The 24,473-nt window shown below is 44.5% G+C and overlaps 1 protein-coding gene across 16 annotated transcripts in view; it reads left to right on the top strand.

Annotated features, from left to right (window-relative positions):
- CELF4 (CUGBP Elav-like family member 4) overlaps window positions 1-24,473 on the top strand; it is a 700,175-nt gene that overhangs the window by 631,447 nt on the left and 44,255 nt on the right. For 6 of the 16 annotated variants that reach the window (XR_002047480.3, XR_002047479.3, XM_019291156.3 and 3 more), the window contains exons 8-12: window positions 3,008-3,157; window positions 14,239-14,319; window positions 15,331-15,396; window positions 17,044-17,124; window positions 23,346-23,489. Coding sequence is in view for 14 of the 16 variants with exons in the window: in XM_019291156.3 (XP_019146701.1) it covers window positions 3,008-3,157; window positions 14,239-14,319; window positions 15,331-15,396; window positions 17,044-17,124; window positions 23,346-23,489 (522 nt within the window). In the remaining 2 variants the exon portion in view is untranslated. The remainder of the gene's footprint in view (window positions 1-3,007; window positions 3,158-14,238; window positions 14,320-15,330; window positions 15,397-17,043; window positions 17,125-23,345; window positions 23,490-24,473) is intronic. The other 10 variants (XM_039567118.1, XM_019291164.3, XM_019291163.3 and 7 more) reach the window with 6 other exon arrangements.

Here is a 24,473-nt window from a genome sequence, read left to right as displayed (position 1 = left end):
CACCACTAAACCATATCCTTCAACACCACGTCCGTGTGCCTTTAAAATACCTTCAGGGATGACAACTCCACCACTTCCCTGGGCAGCCTATTCCAGTGTTTGACAGGATGAGGGGACTGTTAAACTCTCACTGTCAGAATACAGGAGAGGAAACTCATGTTTTTTACACTCTTTCCGGATCACCCGTGACTGGTCATTACTGAAAATAAGATGCTGGTTTAGATGATCCCTTGATGTCTTCATGGCAGCCAATTTTGAACTCTCCTAATGACATATTTTCAATCACAGAGCCTATTCACTTTGGTGTTATTGCAGATTTACCTTGAATGAGTAGCTTCCTTCATGAAAAATCTCTGTGGTGGGTTGTGGAAATGTCCATTGACAATTATTCCTAAGGAGAAATGTTTAGACTTTGAAATTACTCCTTGTATTACTACAACACTCACAAAGCATGTGATAAGATGCATAGAGAATGTTTCAAATAATGTCTGAGCAAGCAAGCCTACAACACTAGCAGCGATTTCTGAGTAGCCAGGAGATATCTGAAGCCTAACATTAATTCTCCTGCTGGCTTTTGTTAGCATTCAGAAAGCCAAATGGAAAATGATCATTCTGCTTCATAGCAGGATTTCTAGTCATTGAAGTATATCTTTGTTCTGCCTTGGAAGGAAAATGAAATATTTCAAAGTTCTCAGGAAAAAAAAAAAAATCCAGGCACTAGAAAAAGTGTTTGGAACATTGGAAAAAAAAAAAAAAAAAAAAAAAAAAGAAAAAGAAGCATTTTGATCTTTCCAAAGCAAAGGAAAAATTGTGCCAGAAAAAAAGATTCTGGTAACCCAGAAGTCCTAGAGGCTTTGGAGCTATTGGCTCAGCACAGTGCCTTCATGCTTCAGGTGTCTTCAGGCCCCCTAATCCAGCTGGTTTCCTGTGCATCTCACCTCTGAGAGAGTGGATTCCTGGGAATATGACCATAAATTAATTCATTCCCCATGGGAACTAGGAGCTCAGAGTTTTGGATCCAGGCAAATCTAACAGATGAGAGAGAGTATCCATCTCACCTGGCTTTAACCATACAAAACTTAGACATCTAATTTGAAATGCAGTCAATGGAGTGCAATAAGCACTCCTTGTGGGTAATTCAGACCAAGAAAACTTTAATGCTGTTTGTTGTCATTTTAACAGTCTTCCATCAAGAGTCAGGTTTATCTCACACAACAGTCTGTAACTGTGAGGTAATTAATTTGACATTTCTGAGAGCTTGGTTCAGGTTTTACATTCCTCCTTTCTTCTTTTACATTTACTGCTACAATCTGGGTGAAAAGTGGGTCTGGCAGTGGGTCTGCTGTCCTGTTACCTGCAGAGAGCGGCTGGAAATGAAATTTTATTTGGGCTTCCTTCCTCCTTCATCCTCTCCCTCCCTCCCTCCCTCCTTCTCTCTCCATGTTGTAAATCTGCACCTGGTGTAGCTACAGCAAGAGACCTCAAACAAGGGATGAAATCCACAACTGGCATGCACCACCACCATTTGTTTTCCACAGTGGCATTATGCCAGTTTTACTCCAGCTACAGACCTGACCTCTCCAGGGGGGTTCTTTATAAGAAGAAAATTAAAGAATTCCAGTAAATATGCCTAAACTTCCTTAGACACGCACAAAATAGCAAGCACAAATCCCTTGCTGTAATTTTAGAAAAAAAATATATTTACATTTTCTATGCAAATAAAGGAGAGATCCAGAAAAGCAACTGAAATTTTAAGTAGCCTTTGTGATTTGCAAGCTGATGGCATATGCTAAGAGCATTGCCTTTGGACTTCAGTTGCCACTGCTGGCTCCCTGTACCTCCACAGAGGACATTTTTAAAGGCCAACACGATTTAAATAAGAAAAGGGGAAGCAGCAGCTTGTCTGCCCAGGGTATAAGAAATGAGCTCAAACAGTGCCTTTTTTTTTGGGCTACTCAAATCTGAACATATTAAAACATCTCATGTATCCATAGTGGCTTTCTTAAAGCACCAACACAGATTTAAACAGTTGTTAAAAGTGTTACTGGACTAATCCATCATGGAATGCTGCTGTGGTGAAGAAAGTATCTTCACTTGGTTTAAAAGAGAGGTTACTGCAAAACTGGTGCTTTCAATCAGTAGTATACCCTGACACAGAAAGATAATGTTGAAGATAAGACAGTTTAACTTCCCATGCATACCTAGCAAGAGAAAAATATGATTTCAGGCTCATTGAAAACTCATTTTTGGTTCCTGAAATCATCCTGAACATGTTGCAAGAAGAACAGACAGTCCAGTCATTTTACACATACATAGGAGGAGACAGTGAGGTAGCAGAGGGATTTAATTCTCTCCCCAGAAATTTAAGAATTCTCTGCCAATGGGTAACAAGATCCCACTCAGAACATAAAGACTAATTTGTTCTTCTGAACTAGCAGGATTACAGTCCCCCACAGGATGCATCTGGGAAGAAGGAAAGAAGTATGATGCCATGAAAGTAACAAATCTAGTCCAAATTTTGCCCCCATTCATTGGGAGATATCTGTTAAAACTGTATGAAGTCAAGTTTGGGCCAAACAGTGACATTAAAAAAATGTATCACTGGCTACCTTTAAGCTACAAATAAACTTGACAAGTCTTTTAAGGATCCCTAGTGCTGAGAAAGTTCAGAATGAGTTTGCACATGAAAGGTGTCTTCATGAGAGAGTGCAGACAGAGCAGTCCTGGAAATCAGTACACCCACAGAGATCCAAAGGGAATCTTGTAGGAACTGCTGTAGAAAGCTGGGGCTGACAGTTTTTGGAGGTTTTTCAAGCTTTTCTTGAGTGCTTTCTGAACACAGGAGCAGTGGCAAGCAGTCCCTTTATTTGCTTAACAGCTTGGGAGTTTTCTCATGTCTTGTTTTTTTTGCGGGTGGTGGTCACAGCTGTTGTGTTGGCAGTTTCCTCCATGAAGCTGTTGTTTGCAGTACTCACCAGCTCTGCCCTTGTGTCCTCCCCATTTGCAGGTGGAAGCACGCCTCCTGGCATAACTGCACCAGCTGTGCCTAGCATCCCATCTCCAATTGGGGTGAATGGTTTCACTGGCCTCCCGCCGCAGGCTAATGGGCAGCCAGCTGCTGAAGCCGTCTTTGCTAATGGCATTCACCCTTATCCAGGTAAGCCAGACCAATCCTGTGCCCACAGCCTGCTCCCTCAGTCCTAGGGATACTGTCCACACCCACAGGCTTTGCCCAACAGGAGCCTGTGGCATAGGTTCAGCAAGATTATACCCCACACCACCAGGGCTCATTATAGCATTGGTGTATTGTGTCTTACGCAGCTACAGTGTTAAACGGTTCAATCTGGATGATAAACATCAAGGGCATGTTGGAGGTGGAAAAACTGTGTACTGAATATTTGAGTGCTCATCTGCTGGATAGCATGTCTGGTGAATACAGTCAGGACAACCAGCATGTTTTGCTTCAGCTGAAAATGGACATGACTCCTGAGCAGTTCATGCTGGCAGATCCCCTCACAGTACTCCCAAGGGTCTTGCTTCTGGTTAGCCTCGAAGGAGCTGTGCTAAGCCTGTTTGCACGCAGCATTGGTATCTCCTGCTGGAATTCTCCTGCAGCCAGATGGCTCTGGGAGGATGATCCAAAGGGTCTACATGTCTGCTGACCCAAACGGCTTCCTGTGTGAAGGGAGCAGGTGTTGATCTCCAAAATGCTCACAGCACACAAATCCTGTTGCCTTAGCAGGCCTGGAGAGTGAAGCTCCATCAATACAGCCTGTGAATGGGCTCAGGGTAACCCTTTGGTGGGTGCAGGAGAACTGCTGCTGGGATTCACACTGTGTCCAGCTTGAAGATGCCAGCACTAAAGAAGTGATTTTGCAAGCTCTGGCAGTCAGAGGTGAATGAGGAAGACTCAAGGATACATACCTGCCCCTGTACCTGTATTTACAAATATACATACAGTCTAAAGCTGTAATTACCAAGAACTCAGGAGTTTACCATTCCTTAATGTGCACCTACATTTTTTCAGTGTCCTTGAGATTTGAGATAGCTCTCTCCTCCAATACACTTCCTCTAGAAAGACATTTTTTACCATTGTTGTATACATACTAATGGTAACAATCATAGCAACAAAAAATTAAGTAATGTTACTAATTGATCCTAATCACCAGCTGGCAAAGGAGTATTTTACCCTGGGGAATTGATAGATTGATCTAGTCTGTTAGGAAATCAAATACTGAGTTAGATGCTCCAGCCAAAAAGCCCAAAAAAACTCTGAGAAAAAATAATTCTTTCAATCTTAGCCAGTCCTGTAAACTCAGAAGATTCATCATCATAGGGGACTTTCTGAGCTACATGGAAAAATATCACATAACATAGAAATACCAGAATCTTTCCTAGGTATTGACAAATAATTATCCTCCTCCCAACAAACACTTTGCAAACAGGTCGTTTGAGTTCAGCTCTAAGCAGAATGAAAATCAAGTGACTTACTGCACTCAAACTTAGGCATGTGTATAAGTGTTTGAGCAGCTGAAGGGCTGGGGAGCTTTTGGAGTCTTATGAAAGCATCAGAAGATTGCAGGGAGCCCTTAGTATGCTCAGTGAGCTCAACCACAGCACTGAGAAAGCATTCTGTCTTTAAGGTTACATAAACATGGCCATCTGTTCTTCTGTCCATTTATTTCAGTATCTACCTGTTTTCCAGTCAATCATCTCTCTGCTTATTCATCCATTTATATGCATGTCTGTTCCTCTTTTCTGGTTTATTTAGTTAATTTTGATGATCCATTACTGTGGGTACCAGAGAAAAGGTGTTCTTTCTAGGTGAATCTTAATGGCTTGAGCTTTTGTTACTATCCCCAACTATCCCCATAATCAAAGAAGCCTTTCAGTTAGGTATTTCATCCATGGTTTTGTAAAAGTCAATGGCCTTAATCTGATTCCCTCTGAGTTTCGGAGAGACTTGCTCAGGCAGCAATTCACAGTAAGTCCCTGCACAAACACCAACAGGCTGACACACTGAAAGCTGACAGTCATCCTTGCCCCTCTTCGCTGTGGGCAGAGACTCCCTTCTGCCAGTAAAGCTGACATCCAAACAGTCTGAGCTGTGTAAAGTTTGGCTTTATCTTGGGGTAACTTCAGCAATATATTTGTCTTTCTCATTGCTCAGCTTCCCCATAACATAGTGACACCTTAAGTTATGGCAGAGGTGTAAAGGGAACAGTGGCAGGTCAAACACTCACCTCTCATTATGCTTCTATCTGTCCCTGAAACGCTGAAAGCAAGTCCACGTAGCTTACATCATGCATTTGCTCCATCTAATCATGTTCCTTCTCATGAGCATTTATGCACTCTCCAAACCTCTCCTGCTTGCCACAGGCTTTACTCAGTCCTGGAGCTTAGCAGCATAAAAAATAAAAGGATTAGACATTTATACGGGTAATGAGAACATCCACAGCCATATTAGACTGGATAAAAATGTAGATAGGACACAAAACTTCATGCTTTATGATATAAGCCAGCCACTAATTGCTTGGGGTTAGAAAGAAATTTTCATCACTGGGCAGCTTGTTCCATCATTATGGGATTTTTCTCACTCTCCTCTATTGCATCTCTTACTGCCCTGTGGTTCCGCATGGCTCTATCTCTAAATGCAAGGGTAGAAATAAAATATTACAGCTGAGCAGGCAATTGCACTAACACTATAGAGAAGGGAAGATCATGACAGTCCCCATCCAAAGGCAGCATCTTCCAAACAACTTTCTTTTATGGCGTATCTCTCATTCTGAAAGTGGCTAAGACTGCGGCAGTATTATGTACATAATCATAGTCTTGCTATGATTATGACTCGCCACATATTGTTTAAATCCTGAATATTGCTCTCAGATACTCTTTCATACTCCACAAAAAATCTTCAAATGTGGGTTCACACCATTACAGCCTGTAGCAGAATGTTCTTTGTTGCCTGAAAACAGCAAAACAGGACAATGAACATCTCTAGAGGCATGACATCCATATCATTCAGACCCTAATAAATTCCATTAATTGTGCAGTTTGTCTACATGTTCACTCTTCTGACCAGCCATAGTATTTTTGATGCTGCATCCAAAGGACTCCAGAATACCACAGTCTTTATAAAAACAGGTCCATATTGAATAATTGTATTTAGTCTGTAATTTCACTCTTTTTTTCTTCTGTCTTCCCCTGTGCTCTTTTTTTAAGATTCCCTTAGACTGGTAAAGGGACGTACATGGTATCATTTCAGTCCGATTACCAAACTATCCATGGATTTGTGGCAAAGGCCAGAGTACTTTGAACATCCCTACTCACCAGGGCTTTGATCACAGCCCCTGTCCCTGCAGGAATTAGCTTTCTCTGTTAATCTGGTCAGGCTATGGATCCATGCAGTGGCACTAGAAAACCATTCCTTGCAGGCATAACCTTTGCAAGCCAGGGTCTCACCTTCTCCAAGATCAGACAGTACATAATGCCTCAGTGCACTTTTTGCCACAGAGTGAATAACAAGGCAATAAGTATTTCCCCTTCCACTAGTCTAAGCCCCTTTGGAGATTTGACCTTTTTGTGTATTAATTCCTGCCCTTTAATCTTTCAGTTTGCAGAGCTATTGAACGTGGCAAAGTGTCACAATATATAGTGGGGACAAAGAGCTGTTGTGCCATGATCTTGTGAGTCACTTTGCAGCAGCACAAGAGCGTTTGCCATTTCCACATTAGTCATAGTAGCAGGGATTACACTCTTCTGCCAAAGCTTCTTAGCCACCCAGAGCCCAGAGCCTCTCTTGTAACCCTGTGTGATGTACAGTAACAGTAGAGACCATCTGCACTGGCTTCTGCTGTGTCTCAGATCATCAGAATTCTGCTCTCTGGTAACAGGTCCTGCCCTGCTGAATTGCATTGTGAGGGACTAGACAAAATTCTCACTCCAAAGATAAAGCCTCTTTGGTAAGAGAAGGGGATGGAGACATGAGAAAATCATGAGACTGAAGGGCAGCAAACAAGAGAGAGAAGGGCTTGCCTGTCAGCCTATCAGTGAAATGAGAGAACTGGAAGAAGGAACAAAGCAGAGCTCCCAGAAAAGTGAGGACTGCTCCATAATCTTCCATCCAGTGATGTGCCCAGAAAGAAGTGGAAATACATCACATAGCATCTTACATCCCCCTTATTCCTCCTGGGCCAAGGATGTCCAGAGCCAGGGATGGGCCAGTAGTATGGCAGCTTTGTGGAGCCTTAGATGGGGAATGCTTTCACAGGTGCCGAGTTCTTCAGCTTCCTGACAAGGGGAAGCAGAGGGTCAGGCACTGATCTCTCCTCTGGTGACCAGTAACAGGACCTGATGGAAAGGCCTGAAGTTTTGTCAGGGGAGGGTTTGATATCAGGAGAAAGTTTTTCACCCAGAGGGTGGTTGGGCAGTGGAACAGGCTCCCTAGGACAATGCACCAAGCATGACAGGTTCAGGAAGCACTTGGAAAATGCTCTCAGGCACATGGTATGACTCTTGGGGTTCCCCTGAGCAGGATTTTGATGATCCATATGGATCCCTTCCTACTCAGGATATTCTGGGATTCCAATTCAGTACATTTGGTCTGGATTTAGGTTGCTGAGGAAACAAAAGCTAATTCCCCTCAGTTCCTTGTAATCCATTAAAAGTGTGTCACCTCATTTACTATTTTCAGGCACACAGTGGTTCTGTTTCTGACTGCTCACCCCTTCCAGGACTGGCTCTATCTCTCCACTCTGCAGACCCAGCACAAGTTTCTCCACCACCACTCCCTTTAGCACACAGTGGGTACATCTGGGCTAGCAAGACAGCAACCTCCACCTCATATCCTCTTCAGGGTCCAGCCCTCTCTGGTGAGGACTAGCTGTCAGTACAAATGGGCAGCCAAGCCTTCATGCCCACATTTTTCCAAGTCACCGAGACAGGCAGTAAAGGTGTACTTCACAGGGGAATTCCTGTTTTGTAGCAACTCATGTCTTTGTAACTGAACTATGACCATCAGTTCATTTTCCTTGGCTCAACAAAGAGGTACCAATTTCACCCACTGCCAGCAGAGACAGCATTCAGACTCCATCTGTAATTATTATCATTACCCAAGTTAATTTTGCAGTGGAGGAGTTGCTAGCATGCAGTCATGACAGCCTTGTCCATCAGCTTGTCAATTAGCAGCACTGCTGATGGACAGGCTGCTGCTCCAGACCAATGAGTCCAGTGTCATTCCTGATCATGGCAGGCACCATCCAGTGACACTGGGCAGGAGCAGGGCTTCTTCACTAGTGCAGGGAGAGGAAAAGACTGGCTTCCCCCACCCCAGTGTCTATCCTGATATTTCAGGCCTGAAGGGTGTCAGACAAGAAGAGTTTAGAGAGAAGGTAAATCAGGAGAACAGAAAAATAGTGACTTGCCTGCACATGTAGAAGGTCCAGGATGAAAACCAAACTCCACAGCATTTGGTCCAGACATACACTATAGCCTAGAAATGTGCCTGGCTCAGCTGCCCTGAGGCTAAGTTCCTCACTGCAGGAAATCTCTGGCTCTGTACTGTTTGACCACCCTAAATCTCCACGTGAGAGCTTTCCTGTTCATATTTTGTATCAGCAGTCCCAAAAATGCAGCAGTGAGCACCTGAGACACATCATTATGTCAGAAGCATTCATTTGACCCATTTGTAACAATCTGCCATGTGCCATAAACTATGCTTTACTGGTAAAATAAACAAGTGGAGGAATGAACTCATTAAAAACTTGATAACAAGTTGCCATCTTCAGTTGCAGTCTAAGCCACTTTAATGATGCCATGTACTTCCAGAGACCATGCTGCAGCTGTAATGAATGAGGTTGTTTAAGACGGTTGTGTGAGCCTTTCCAGAGCAAAAGGGTTTTCTCCTCTGATCTGGAGGAAGGTGTAAACACAAATCAGGCTCTGTGCTGATGTTTTCAGTAGCATCCATGTGAGTTAAGACTTTGAGCTTTATTTTTAAAGATGACTTAAACTAAGCTCCCCCAAAATATGGATTTAGAGTGCCTTAAAAACTTTCAAAACCTGACCCTGACATATGTGATTATGGCCTACAACAAAGAGAGGGAAGTCTGGTCCTGACTTTGCTGTTGAATGGTTGTCACCTTGACTAGCCATGTCCACCTGTCTGCATTTCTGAGTTGTCTGTGTCTTTCTTGCTGTGTTATCTGGAAGCTCTTCATTGCCAGACATGTCTCCTATCATGTTTTTGCTCAGCATCCATCTCAGAAGCAACCTGATTAGGCATGGGGCTTGGAGGTGGGACTTTAAAGAAAATAATAAAGATAATCCTGGTTTCCATGACTGAACTAGATGAATGTTATAGTAGGTCCATATGCTGTCCCAAACAAACACCTACAGTAGCTGGGGATGCTACCAAGAGGGCTTTTTCCTACTAACAGGATGAAGCAGAGGACATAAAAGCCCTGGATTTCCTTGTTCTTTTGATGCGTAGGGGAAAAGACAGAGGGACAGCATGTCTTTAACTGAGTGGTGTCCACCCCTAAATGGCAAAATGAGACTATAAAACACAGGATCAGCCTCTGTTTTCTGCCAGATCAGCACATTCTTTCTGTTATTGCAGTTATTGTTGTGTCTGAATACCTAATTAATTACAACAGTAAGCGCTGGCTTCTTTAATCACAGCATCAGCTGTCCTAATCAATCTTAATAATATGGAATCTGTACTATGGCACCCATGAATTTTAATCTACATAAATTTCTTAAGACCTCTCGCAAGCTTGTTGTACGAAATGATATAATTATGGATATAGATTAGGGCTGTAGAGAGTGATTTAAATTGGATTTAAGGAGAAGGTGAATAGAGCCCTCCCACTCAGTTATTTATTTATTTTAATCCTGGCCTTCACATAGATTTTTTTTTTTCCTATCATTATGTTATTACCCCCCCACACTGACTGAACAGCACTGCCTCTCTTTGATTGCCCTCCTCCCTCATCCACCTTCCCAAGGGTGATAGTGGCCAAGCTGCAGCTCCTGGGAGAGGTGTGGAATACCTCCAGGACAGTGAGAGGAATGGATAGATGGGGCAGAGCTCATAATATGCTGTTTCAAACCTATACAGGAAGCATCCCTGCAAAATAGAGTGAAATAGATGGAATTGAGCATGTTAGTCACAAAATGCACAGATAATCAGAAGCAAGGAGTGGAGAGAATATCACATGGGAGTAAGACTACTCCTTCCACCAAAGAGAAATCACAAGGCACCTTAGGGGCTGCAAAATGTGCCAGGCTCTGCTTTTGTCTTTCAGGAGCACTGGACTCCTCTGGTTTCAGAGAACAGACCACTTTGGCTTTCTCCTACCTGAGCTGGGACAGGGAGGCTGTCCCATAGTCCACTGAGAGCATTGGAAGGCCCCTTTTGATGGCTCAGGCAGTAACTGTCATCCTTTTTCCTCACCAGCCCACTCACTTCAGTGCAGATCCTCCTGATTTACACCCCTGAATACCACAGCAGACTCCAGCTCTCTGTCCCCTACAACCATTTTCACTTGGGACACCCATATAACTGCTTGTCTTGGACAGACACTGGAGCCGGGCTACTGACACCTCAGGAAGGATTCTTTATAGAATATCACTTAAACCAATTTTATTTATTTTTAACAACAGGCTTCATTCTGCCACCTCCATCCATTCATTCTCTGACAGAAGCTAAATGTCAGACCCAACACTAACTGAAAGCCCCTTTAAAAAGTTGGATTTCAATCTAGAGATATATCAGGAGTAAGAAAGTTTCCTGGTGTTAATTTTAAAGCACTGGTTTTTCATGCTGACTTGGGAAATCATCCTCGCTTTTTGGCATCAGGCAGAGGATTTGGAAAGTGACATTAACGGATCTACTTTCTTTGAAGGACTTGGGAGTCATTTCTTGACTTCTGCCTAATGAATAAGTGCTGCCTTCGTTAAATTTATATTTATGGCCATATAGTAGGTCATTGGCTTGTTTTATGTCTCCAGGTTTATGGAAGGTTATCTGCCATGGTCACCTTGTGGCATCTTGGCCAGGATTGTCTTGCAAAGAGACAATTGTATTTGAGCAAGATTTTTCCCGTGGAGATATGGAAATGATCAAATTAATATAGAGGAGATGTCTGGGGATAAGGCTCTTGCCCTGAGCTGCCAAATGAAGTTACTATTAGCATCTGTTTTCACAGTACACCTTTAGTTTGCCCTGGCCAGGCCAGATCCTCAGCTCCTGGAAAGCAGCAAGGCCACAGGGACTTCAGTGGGGCTGACATGATTGATGGTTGTCCTCTCAGGACCCTCTCTGTTTTTTTTTTTTTTTCCTTCACCAGCTGATTCTCAGCATTTACATTACACCACCTTTAATCTCAGAAACGTCTGTATGTTGGACATGACACCTCCATGGGTCTGGTCACAAGGAAAGCTGTTTCAGATGTTCTCCCTAGGCACAATTGCACAGAGTCAGCACATCCAAGGTCTTTGGATGATGTTACAACTTAGATACATGCTGATTCTGGTCCAAAAGCTGCTTTAAGGTGCTCTGTGACATCCACGTCTCTCATCAATAGCGCTAACCAGCCCTTATACACCCATTTACCTTGTGTGCCACTGTGGGCTTGCACCCTGGCACAAACAGCACACAGAGGAGCTGAGGTGTTTTCCCAGCCCTGAATGTTTGTGTTCAACTAATATTTTCAGTATCAAAGAAGACTGGCAAGCTGGATGGGGAAAAAGGGTGACTGAGGCAGGGTAACTCTCTCACTAATGATCTATGTGAAGGCCACCCTATGAAGTTATGTGTATCTTATGGAGGAATAAAGCAACCTTACCTGATGTTCTCCTGGTGCTGAGACAGAGAAATTACTCCTATCTCCCAATCACTTTGAATTTTAGCACGTGGTGGGCTACAGCCAAACCTAACCCCTGTGGTAGGTTGACTCTGAATTGTGAGCTCCTTGTGTATCTGAGCCCATAATGAACTCCTCATAGGTCATTAACATGTAAGAGGACTGTCACTTTACAGAACACAGCATGGCCACAACTTCCTCAAATGTCTAATCTGTGTCTTGAGATTTCTGGATCAATACCAGCTGTTGGTTTCATCCATGCTACGTCTGGGAGCACAGGCAGTTATGCCCTTCACTAGGTCTGATTCATTTACAGGGTGAGCAGCAGCATGAAGATGTGCTCATGGCTGCCCAAGATGCCTTGGCTTCCTGCCAGGGTGTCCAGCCAGCCCTGAAGTCTGTGTCCCTGCATCTTCATAGGCCATGTTGGCCAGCACGGACACATCTACTGTGCTGAAGTCACATCTTCATTTGCTGAGTAAACACAGTCTTCAAGCTAAGGAAGGCGAGTTCTTCAGTGAGCAGAGGTCATCACTTTTAAGAGGTGCCAAGTTAAATTCCTGCTGCTTGTGACTCACCACAACTTTTGCTTTTCCCAAATGGCCAAGGCAGGGTGTGAGACTACAAGTAAAACAGAGCCCCAAGCCAGGAGTTGCTGCCTCCCCAGAGGTGCTTTGAACTCTGCTTTTCAAGAGCATCCAGGGATGGCTGGGTCAATGTTAGGGCCCTGTGTGTTAGAACAGCTACTTTGTGTATTCTTTTCTCATGAGGAAGTGATTTCCAGATTGGAGCAAAGCTGACTGAAACCAGGGCAGAGCCTTCCCACTGGCTTACATGCGCTATGAGCCAAGAGGTAACCCCATGCATGACCTGGGTCACAAGGCAGCCTCGTGAGAAATACTCAGTTAGATATTACCCTTGGTAGAAAGTCATTAATAGTTGGGAAAATAATGAACTCTGAAAGCTTTAGTGTGGAAGGTAGAAAGGCTGCATTTCACAGCCTGTTATCCCAAACACTTCAAATAAAGTATTTGCCCAGTTCTAATATTTAAAGGTGGGCCATGATTATCAGCGTAATTTTCTTAAGCAGAATGTCTTAGTTCTGATGGTCAAAATATGGTTCCAAAGGCAGGTGAGATATCCAGAGGTGGGATAAGCAGAGCAGCTCTGCAGTGAGACAGGTGGTCGTATCCAGGAGATAGACTCAGCTGTAGCGGGGAGGTTGGGCAGTTCCCACATGTGCCCAGATAAGGCAAGGAATAAAGGAAAGGATCACAGTCAGACAGGTCCTGCCTAGTGACTTCTCCTGTATCAGTGAAGTGTCAGCCACTGCTAATTATCAGAAGGTCAGGGGGAGAACAAGCATGCCCGAATCAGCCTCATCTGGGGAGGAATGAAATACTGTAACTGCATTTCCTGAGCAGCAGACAACTGCTTCCACTATGCAATGAAGGAAGGACAATTGCCTTTGGGTCAGAGATGGCAGATCCTCTGCTTCACTGCAGTCTGCAAAACCATAGTTACAAAGATTTGCTTCACTCACCACAGGTTCCCTCACCTTTCTCAGGAGATATCTTCTACCTGACAGGACTTGAAGGGTCTAAGTTATTATGATCCATTCTCCTAAAGGGGTGAGGGCACTGATGTATTACTCAACTTTCCATAGATAGTCAATTTTCTTGTGGAACGATACGACCAATATTCTGTTCTTCGAGGAAAACAGTTTTGAGCAGAGGTTAAAAAGAATAGACTTTAGTTGGTTTCTTCTTCAAGAAGAATGGAGTAAGTAAAAACATTTTTTATATTTTCTGAACATTACCTCCATTATTTTCCTGGAAAAGCTACTCTTTAAAAAATGTAGTGTAGAATCTCTACTCTGCCTTCCACTGACCTCCCACAGGTTTTAATGTATTCTCCTCACACCCTTTTGTAAGAAATGAAAATCCTTACAGTAAGACAGCGCTTTCCCATTTCACACATACACATATTGAGGGACTTGCCAAAAGTCAGCTAGGAAACCATTCCAGCCTAAGACTGCAATCCCACTTATTTCTTCCTGTGACTACCCCAGCCTCAAAGTCCACATGATCCAGTAATACCCATAACGAACAGGAGCTTCCAAGCCTTAGCCAGCTAATTGGGTTTGCCACCTCAAATTTGGTCGTTTCACCATTCCTCCTTGTATTTTGGGAGAAAAGTGCAAGACCTTGCAAGGTTCCGTCATGACCAATGGTGATCTTTAAAGTTAAGTTTCAAGCTGGTATTTCTATTTGTAAGAAAACACTTTATCCATGTTCCTTGGGTATGTAATACTCACGTATGACAACCTCCCCCACACTTTGCCATACAGTCAGTGTCTTTCCTTGGATAGGTGTATGGCACCAGATTTCCTTCCAAGAGGCCCCCACCTTTGCATCCTCCAAGCCTTGCCTCCAGCCACACCTCTGTGCGGGTAAGAAGGAAAAAAGGTGGGATGGATGTGGGAAAGTGGCAGTTCCCTAAGGGATCATCCTACAAGGAATAGGTTGGAGGGACTGCATAAATGTAGAACTGTGCAGTACCAATAAATACAAATTAAACTCATAGCAAGAAGTGAAATATTAGGGCCAAGGTGACATTTGGACTGGAGGTTTAGCCAAGCTTTGCTTTAAATTTTTTATTGATGCAGATAAAGAAAGAGCTTATCCAACACGTTTCTCTCTTTTTTTTCTCCCTATCAACCAAAGGAGAAAAAAAAAAAAATCTTAACTAGCTTTGGTTGTATTTGAGCAAGACTTCAAAGTTTCACAAAAATAAACAGTTTTAGTGGGGAGGAATGCACACTTGTAAAGAGAGAAAATACACTTTGAAGCCAGCAAGAGACTGCATGCCTTATGCAGAGATTCACAGCATCCTCCCTGGAGCAGAGAAGTGGTGTCCCCCTCCCCTCCATGCAGCTTCTTCTCTCTCACTGGGGGCTGCCTGGCAGCAACACAGCCCCTCGAAGGGATGTGGGGATGACAGGAGCCATTGCTTTGTTCTCTTCTCCTTCCTCCTGCTATGCCCCTGTTGTTTTCTGCTCTGATTGAAAGTTTCATGTGACTGTAGCTGTCACTGAGATCTGAGTTTGCACAGCACCTAGCACAGTGTTAGTCCTGGATTAAGATGAGGGTTCTTTGGGGTTGATTAGTGCCAAAAATCTGCATGATCAGTGCAGATCCATAATTAAAGCTTGGGAAATGAGGAGAGAGGTTTATTTGTCCTCTGCTCCAAGGTCTCACAGGGTGATGGCTGGGGGACAGACCCCTCTTAGCCATCCTGGGGGGTTCTCCACATTCCTGTCCATAGGGTGAGTGAGCTGCTCCTCTTCAACCCTCAGCCCCTGGGTCTGCCTGTTTTATAACACATATTGATGATAAAATATAAGGGGAGAGTGCCTTATGTTTTAACCCCTTAATTCCTTGTCTCTCTTGTGTCTCCACAGCACAGAGCCCCACTGCAGCAGACCCCTTGCAGCAAGCCTACGCTGGAGTGCAGCAGTACGCAGGTCGTTAGTATTAACACTTTCTCCCAATAAACCTTTCTCTTCTCTAAAGCCATTACCCTCTGAACACACCTCAGGGGGCTGAGGGAAGGGAGGTTTTTACTGATACAGGAACAAGCTGGAGGCCACAGACTCCCAGATTCAATTTGCAACAACATCGAGATACCCAGGGTCTTCTCTCACTGAGGAGACAACTTCCTCCATTTCCCAGGGAAAGGCTCCCACTGACCTGCACCTCAGTGAAGCTTCATCAGCATGACCATGTCTGGTCTGCCTTAGCACAGTGCACAAGTGCAAAATCAGGCCACTGCTTTGGAGGCCACTTTCTAAAACAGGTCTCCTGAGTGCTGCAGCAAAGAGGGAAGATGGGCAGCCACACCCCGCAGACCCACTGCTGCTGTGCCTGGAAGGGTATGGAATGCCTGCACCACACCCTTTTTCTTAGGGTGTGTCTGCTGGCCTTGCCCCAGTTAGTCAGTCTGAGCCTTGCTTAAGAGCTATCCAGACATTCCCCTGCTTCTCAGCAGATTTCACCACAGCTCCCCGTGGGTCAGCCTCCAGTTGTGTGTCCTGTATGCCGAGCAGCTCCTTTGCAGTTGATGGACTGACACCAGCCAAAGTGACCTGGTGCAGACCACGACCCTGCCGTGTTTAGCCTCCCCTCACGAGGTGTCCATGGCCAACGTTGCGAGGAAGCTGCCACCCCAAAGTCATTATTTCCTGTGGTAACTGGAGCAATCATGGGTTCCTGCTGAGGAATGGCTATTATCTCGTGTCAGCACTGTATCTGGAAACTTAATTTAATTCTCCATGTAGGGCTTCATTTGCCGGTGTTTTAGTTATTGTCATTTATTGCTTGTGAGGTTTGATAGATGGGAAGCAACTCAACCCTTTGAGCTGTTAATTAACCCCTCAGCACACACATGGCCCCTATCCTCTTCGCTCTGGTCTTGCAGGCAACCCATACTCTGTATTTTTAGCAGCAAGGCACATCATCTACCATCTGTGGTAGTGAATGGCTCCCCTTGTTTGCTTGGTGGGGGAGCTGAGATGGAGAAAATTGTTTAATTGCAGCTCACTGTTTCTCCTGTGTTTGTGTGAGAGAAAGGAAGTCTCTATGGGCGTGAAAGAAAATGTATATCCGAGAGTGTACGTGCAACTGTGTCTATACAGCCTGTGGGCACATGAAGTGGGAAACACACGTGTGCGCTGTTTTTATGAGCATGGGAGTTAATCAGGGTGCCAGAGATGACGTGGGGGAAAGGTGTGCGCATGCTCTGCGCATGGCTGTCAGTATGGGCATCTCTGCACTGAGCTCGTGCCTGAAGGTGTTTGTCTCACCAGCTGGAATGGTTGCATATCTCTGCTGGGAGTGGTCTCAGCAGAGTACCCTTTTACACTGCATGGCTGCCCTGGGTGCCACTGCTGACAGAGCTGGAGGGAGGGAGGACGCTCAGGGCCCTGCGGCACCTCCTGAAGCATGACCGTGTCCCTTACGCCACACCTCAGGCTGCACAAGATGGCCCTTCACAGACCCAAAACACACGGGCAAAGCCCACATCTAGCTTGGTGTGGTGGTTTGGAGAGAAAGCTCCTTGCTTCCCAACACTGAAATCTGTCCTTCTTTCTTCTTTCCCTTTCTCTCCCCTGTAGCTGCTTATCCTGCTGCTTATGGCCAGATTAGCCAAGCGTTCCCACAGCCACCTCCCATGATCCCACAGCAACAGAGAGAAGGTGAGTAAAAGTGATATCCTCCTTTGTGACCCCAGCAAGCCGTCCCACCTCATTGGCTTCCCTCCTCATGCACCAAGAGTGTCCATTAAACACCCAATTGCTTTGAATCCCTGGTCCACTGGTTTTTCTGCATTTCTACACGTGGCATGGTGCCACTGTCGCCAACGGTACTGTGGAGGAACATCCATGTGGGGAATTGCTGATGAGATCTCTTCAGTCTCCAGGGAGGAGAGCATGCTGGTGTGCATGGGACATGGAAAGACCGCCTAGCAACATAGCCATTAACGTCCAGTGGGGGCCTCTGTTCAAGACAAGCAACAAGAATGCAGATAAAAATGCAACTGTATTGGAATAAAGAGCTTTACAGGAAACAAAGCACTAGTGGCCCTCTATTAAAAGCCAGTAATGTCATTTCAGACACGTTCTATTTGGAGAACAAGGCCTTGCTATTTAGAGTAGCTGATCTAGTCCTTGCAGCTTTTCAGCCTCCATTGATAATCTGGAAACAGCAATCAGACCTTGTAGAGCACAATCCCTATCAGGATGAGAAAAATCATACAGTAAAAGTTCCTATTTCTTTGCAATGACTATGAGAGTTGCCTGGGTAATCTACTGCACAGGACTGGATGGCTTCACAGAAGACATGAAGAGTAAGGAGAGGTGAATCTAGCATTTTTGCATGTAAATGCCTTGGGAGAAAACTGTGCCATGTAATATTTCCTTTACAGTCAGTGGGGAGCAGTGGAATCCTCAGAGGAAACCCACTTGGGTGGTTCCATTCCAGCTGTCCTCCAAGGAGTCCACTGCTCCCTTTTGACAAGAAGGAGGGGACTGCTTGCCTAAGTGAGACATTAAAGTCAGGTGCTCCAGTGTAGCAACTCTCATTTTAAATAGTTACATTTTAAATTTTATCCTCTATTAGATCACTAATTCAGACATATTCTATATTATATGTGTTATTATATGTATGTAATTACATTTAATATTTTAATACTGTGTAAGAGTCAGAATGAAATTAATCTAGATTACACTATCAAACTAAAGCGTTCTGATGATCCAAAACTACTTTGGGGGAGAAATCTCATTTTGTAAGAAAATTAGAAATGTTGTCATTTCCATCTAATTTGGAATTATTTTTTTCCTATGTCAGAATTTCCTGGGGAACACAACTTCCAGCTCCTGATTAGCTCTAGTACATGTGCCTGCTGTGAGAACAGATGCACAGACCTATCGTATCATTACAGAGATGTTTCCCCCATGCTGAAGGACTTTGCTTTTTGTTACTTACTGGGGCTAGATTAAGCACAGGACAAAATGGCGAGCAGATCATTGCTCAGCAAAGCACTGTGCCAGGAACCACCAGAAGCAGGGGAAAGCTGTGGTGCACACTTTGAAGACCCTCTGCCTGAAGACCCCTGGGTTCACAGGGCGTAGTGTGTCTCTGTGGGTTAGGAGTGAGTGTCACCCAGTGGACAAGTTATAACTCTGCTCCTTCCTGTAAGCAGCAGGCATTGAGAATGAGCATGGATGGGGGACCAGCAGCATGAGATGAACCACCAGTCCAATGCAGGTTGCCATTCCCAGTGTCCCTCATTTTCCTGCACCGTTGAGAGGCTGTGGCTTTCTCTGCTTCTTGCTAGAGAGAAATTCTCTAAAGCACAACACTCCCCTTTAGCAGAGGGTCAAGACCTTTAAGCGTCTCTAACATTTAACAGGAAAGCACAGCCAGAGGGAAGTCTAACAATAGTAATAACAATGCTCAGTGCTGAGGAGAGTACTTTAGGCTTGCAAGGATGTGGACAAACACTGATTCATTAGTGAACCAGCCCTAGCACCACCATAACACCAGTGATCACATTGTTAATAACAATCTTAGCTCCACTCCTAGATCCCCACTGGATAACAAGCCTGGGACGTTTTGCTGCTGGAACATTCCTGTAGAGATGAGTCATCACTTCCACACGAGCGCTGAGACTACTGCAGCTGACAGGGCACATAGGGTGGAACAGATCCAAAACTATCAAAGCTTAAGATAAAAATCTTGATTCAGGCTATGTCAACCACACAAAACTTGGAGGCGATTTTAAGTTTGTATGGTATCACTCATCTTGATGTAGTTTCTGAAACTCGGAAGTACAACTTTGTGGTACAAGTTTGCAACTCTTATCTGTGCTGTACTCAAACATACTGGGCAAGCAGATGCAGAAGAGGCAATGAAATTCCAACCTCTGAGTGTTAGCTGTAGAGGTGAGGTGTGCAGCTGACCATAGTGCTGCAGCCTGACTTCATGGGACAGCCCAGTTTTAATTACTGTTGGAAATCAAGCCTCATCATAGCCTTTCCTCATGACATTGCCTCCTGGTGGTGGGGTGCAATGATGGACAGCTGATGTCAGAACAGGTGTATGGAGTTCACTTACGTTGATGGGCATGCAGGGAGAGGTTGAGTCTGCAGCTGTCCCTGTGCTAAAAAACTGGCAATGAGCTCAAGTGTGAGGAGCACGGGCAGAGCAATGGCTTATTAATGGCGTAGCTCAGGTCCAACCAAGCTGAACCAACCATGTGGTTCTGTGCCCTCGGTCACAGGTTTTTCCATTATCCAGCATAGTTTGCCTGTAATCTACAGAACATCCATAAACTGTGCAGTCCTTAAAGTTCTCCTTGCCTTTTTGTCCAAATCAAGGCTAACTGTGCTTCTTGTATATAAATGAACAGAAATGCATATATGTCATAATATGTATACATGTCGTAAAACCAAGAGCCGTGGCAGACATCAGTGTTGAAATGAAACTTCATTTTTTCTGATGGTGTGTCATGGGGGTTAGATTTCAAGCTGCACTACATTTGAAAACAAAAATAAAGCCTGTAGTAAATAATTTTATTACTGTATTCGGTCCTGAACTGCCAAGTATGATAATCCCCAATAACCCATTAAAAACTGTCCAAAACAAGAACCTTTTCCCCAAAAAGAGAATTGGAGTCTTCAATAAGGTTTTTCCATAGTAGCTGTGGTTTTTCTGTTGTTGCAGTATCCTGAGCAAGTCCCTTAGAACTCATTGCATTTGTGCACTGAGAACCAACTAAGATCTTTAAAGCATTCTGAGATGAACAACAAATGGAACCATAAAATATTTTGGGTTGGAAGGGACATTAAAGACCCTCCAGTTCCAGCTCCTTGCCATGGACAGGGACACCTTCCACTAGACCAGTTTTCTCAGAGCTCCACCCCCCCTGGCCTTGAACACTGCCAGGGATGGGGCATCCACAACTTCTCTGGGCAACCTGTGCCAGCGTCTCATCACTTCCATAGTAAAGAATTTCTTCCTTATGATCTTGTCTTTGGTTTCTTAAAAATATACATCAGTATACAACAAGACAGCCGTACACACAAACACACAGCCTTCCATGGAGTGCCCAAAGTAACTTGAATCAGGCAAAAATAAATAAATAAATAAATAAATAAAAGCTATGAGGGCTGAGGCAAACAGATCATGTTTTGTGAGTTCTTTACCAAGGGCTCTGACTGTGACAGGTAACTTACAGAAGAATTTAACAAAAAATCACTTGTTAAATTCTAATGGCAGAAATTTCATATGTGAAGGTGACAAAACAAATCAAACTATCCCAATTTTTTTTTTTTTTTTCTCAGAAGCAAGTGGAGTTTTCAGCATTGGTAGTTAGGAAAAACTCCTCTGTAGTTGGGAACAAAGTGAGTTTGGCCTTGAATGCCTGAGTCAGTAGGGGAAGCCACTGCACAGGTTTCCCAGGCACATTTTAGACCTGAGTTGGTCTTTGAGAATGGTCCCTGCTTTTTCACACCCTCCCTGGTATCTTCCTCTTGCTCTCTTAGTTGTGTGAGGAAAAGTTGTTTTCAGGGTGAACTAAGGGTTGTTCTCTCCTTAAGCCCAGCCTAAAGGTGGTGCAGTTAAAGTTGTGTGCCTCCTGGTCTGCCTTATGCCTTGGTAGGTGTTTCTCAGCACACACAGGCAGAATCCCTACTCATGCACAACACATCCAAGACCCCAGGAAATGCAGCTGGTATTTTTGAAAGAATTGGCCAGTTTTACAGTGCAAACTGCTGGCTCTGGTGATGTCAGTGGGAATTTTGCTACCAACTGCAGCAAAGCCAAAATTTTACCCATTTTATTATAATGTGAATCTCAAATCCCACAGCAGAAGTGCTCTGGGGCACGTTCAGATGAAGGAATAAAATTTTTCCCTGTTATTCTGGACCGTGGTCTGCTCCTGGGCAGAATTTTCTCAATTTTAACAGACACCTAAGGGGGTTAGTGTTTGTTTAACACTTTCAGACTGTTTCATATCTAGCTTATTATGCCAATAACTCTATATTGTGTGGAAATGGATGGCAGCAAGGGTTGGAAAAGGGATAGTTGCTCAGTGAGAAGATTAAAGAAGAGGCAGACGGGAGGTGGGGAGAAGCTGGAAAAGCTTGGCATGAAATAGGGGAGCCTGATTATGGGCCACTGAGGTTCAAAAGTAATTTAGCTAAGCAGATGACCGGGTGCCTAATTAGTTAATTATCCCACCATACTACTATCCCCCCCATTTGGAAGAAACCCTGTTACCATCCTCATGACCTTTAGGAAATGAACAAGATGCAAAGGATCAGCTGTTCCTTCATGACAGTCCTTTTAGCAAATTAGTGGGGAAAATTGTGCTTAGCAAATATTCATTAGGGCTTCATTTTCCATTAATCCAAAAGGAAATGTGGAGAGCCTGTGACTTCAATCATGCTGAGGCCCAGGAATTTTAATGAGCTTTAAATGGGCATCTGCCAGAATCCTGACTTTGCCGTACTTCTCTTGCCAGCCGGGGGGATGAGTAATGGGTAATAAAAGGTGGGAGCATCTAGGCGAACTCCTCTCCCTAACAGGAAAGGCAAAGTTGTAATTTGCTGTGTTATGACACTGTAATTATGCCCTGATGAAGAAAACGAGAGTATTAAAAAACCCTTTCCTTCCCCACACTGTGCCCCAGACGTAAAAAGGGGAAAGCTGACTGAGTCAGGTCACAGGGTTGTAGACACATGGGCTAGGGGAAAGGAGGAAACCCTCCTTCTCTCTCACCTCTAACCCTTTTGGCAAAGGGCACACAATGTATCCCCTTCATCTCGACTCCTCTGAGTCAAGCAGACCTGGAGTTACCTGTCGAGGTCAGTGCAGAGCTGGGCAGCAGCTGGAAGTACCTTTAGAAATAAAACAATGAAAAAAACAATCCCTGTCTCATCAAACTATACTGTTTTCTGCTGTAGAACACTGCAAAGGTTTTAAATGTTGAATTTTTTTAACAAAACCACTTGGACACACCTGCCCCTTTTTGACTGTTGCTCAAGGATAGCATACATAAAAATAAAAGTCAAGTTGAAAAGTTGCATTCTAGGCTATTTGACCAGAGGCAGGTTTGCCCCCTTCTGCCCCAAAATACAATTTCAACAGAATATTTTTTGAGGGTCCCTTCTTTAACTTCACATTCCAGCTAAAGACTCCTCTCTGGATGTTTTCCAAAACACCCTCTGAAATCGGTAAGATTATATGTTACAGAATTGAGGCAAAAAAGCCAATCCCTCTTGTCTCATAATTTGGATTTAAATCCACCTAAAATCTCTCCTGCAGAGCCCTCTAGAATGGAGGACATGGCCTAACTGTCTAGATCTGGGGGTGTCTTTGGGCTGAGTCAGGCTGGGGGAATGAATTCTACAAAGATGAGCCTGTGGGTTTGTGCGTACCTTTCTGCTTATTATCATCATCTGTGTGATGTTATTGCCATCAGACAGATTCAAGAAGGATAACGAACTTGTGCATGCAGATGCTGGGAAGAGGCAAGAGATAGTGTGGGTCACCCAAAATTCTACAGATTATATAAGATTATGAGGGACAAAGAAAATCTATGAACCATATTCTTTCATTCTTTGTGTTCTTATTCCTCCACTCTGTGCTTTCCATGGCCACATGTGCTGGTGCATTCCTCTCTCTCTAGATTTTATCCTGGTGTCCTGGGAAAGCTATTGAAGTTACCATAGCATCTAGGTGACTTTTTGAGTTCCTGGTCTTCTACTTTGTCCATTCCTCCGAGAATCTACAGGCTGCTTCCTAACGTGACCACTCACCAGTCAGAGAGAGAAGATGCCAAAGTAAACCTCCACCATGTGCTTTCTTGTATCCTATTTCTCTTCATTCATGGGTCTTCTTTTTCTCTTGATAGGACCAGAGGGCTGTAACCTGTTTATCTACCATCTGCCCCAGGAGTTTGGGGATGCTGAGCTGATGCAGATGTTCCTGCCTTTCGGTAATGTCATCTCCTCGAAAGTGTTTGTGGATCGGGCGACAAACCAAAGTAAATGCTTTGGTGGGTAAAGATAACAAAACAATTAGATTCATCCAGGAAAGGGCTTTCTCTGAATACTTTACCTTTCAAACTGCTTTCTTTCTGCTTAAGCTTTATGATTTCTCTCAATTTACTCCTGTCAATACTTTCCCCCTTCCCTCTTTCTCTCCTGATTGTCTCATGCTCAGAGTTGTGTGCGCTCCTTAGAGGTGAAGGTTTGGCATCTCACAAGCAGCAAGGTGCTGCAGACACCGGTGGGGTCAGAAAATATCGCCCCATATAAGGGGAGGTGGGGAGGGTGCAGAAAAGATTAAAGCACCTGGAGCAAAATGGAGGGGGCTGGGCATAGGTGAAATGATGAAATCAGCAGAGGGATCATGTTGCAGAAGGGGCATTTCTGTACCTAAGGAAAAGGAGAAACAGGTCCTGGGGTTGAAGGGAAGACAGAGTTGTGAGGGCAGCTTTCCTGCATCTGTGATGCTTTAGACTGCCAGCAGATAAGGGCTGAGCATCTGCTGAGAGCCTGGTCTTCTGAGGGTGATGGTTGCTTGGTGGATACCATTCAGACATGCTCTGAGCCCACTGGACCTGAGGCAGCACCCCAGCAGATACAGATAGGCTGAGGTAGCCCTGTGCCTCAGCTGACAGTCTATGCTAAGAGGCTGGGTTTGAAAGCTTCACCCAAATCACATAGCTCTGGCCTCACTGCTGGTTCAACCTCACCAGCTGGGGCGGAGAAGGAGCACAGCCTGAGCTGCCTGTGAGCCCCACGCAGGGACACCCTGAGCTGCACCCACAACGGGAGGGCTCAGCCAGCCAACAGCCATGGGGTGATGTATGTATGGGCTCTCACTGGGATACCACCATTTGCAAAGCTGGGGCTGTTAAGGGTCCCTTCTGGCAGTGTGGCAGCATGGGGACCCTGCCACATCTGATCCCATCACACCTGGTGGACAGGGGATCTCCCACAGCCATGTGCCCACCACCAGGACCTGTAATTTTTGA

Source organism: Corvus cornix, chromosome Z (assembly GCF_000738735.6).
Source record: "Corvus cornix cornix isolate S_Up_H32 chromosome Z, ASM73873v5, whole genome shotgun sequence".
Taxonomy (NCBI): Eukaryota; Metazoa; Chordata; class Aves; order Passeriformes; family Corvidae; genus Corvus; species Corvus cornix.
Note: the sequence above shows the minus strand (reverse complement) of the source record. Positions and strands in the feature narration are given on the sequence as shown.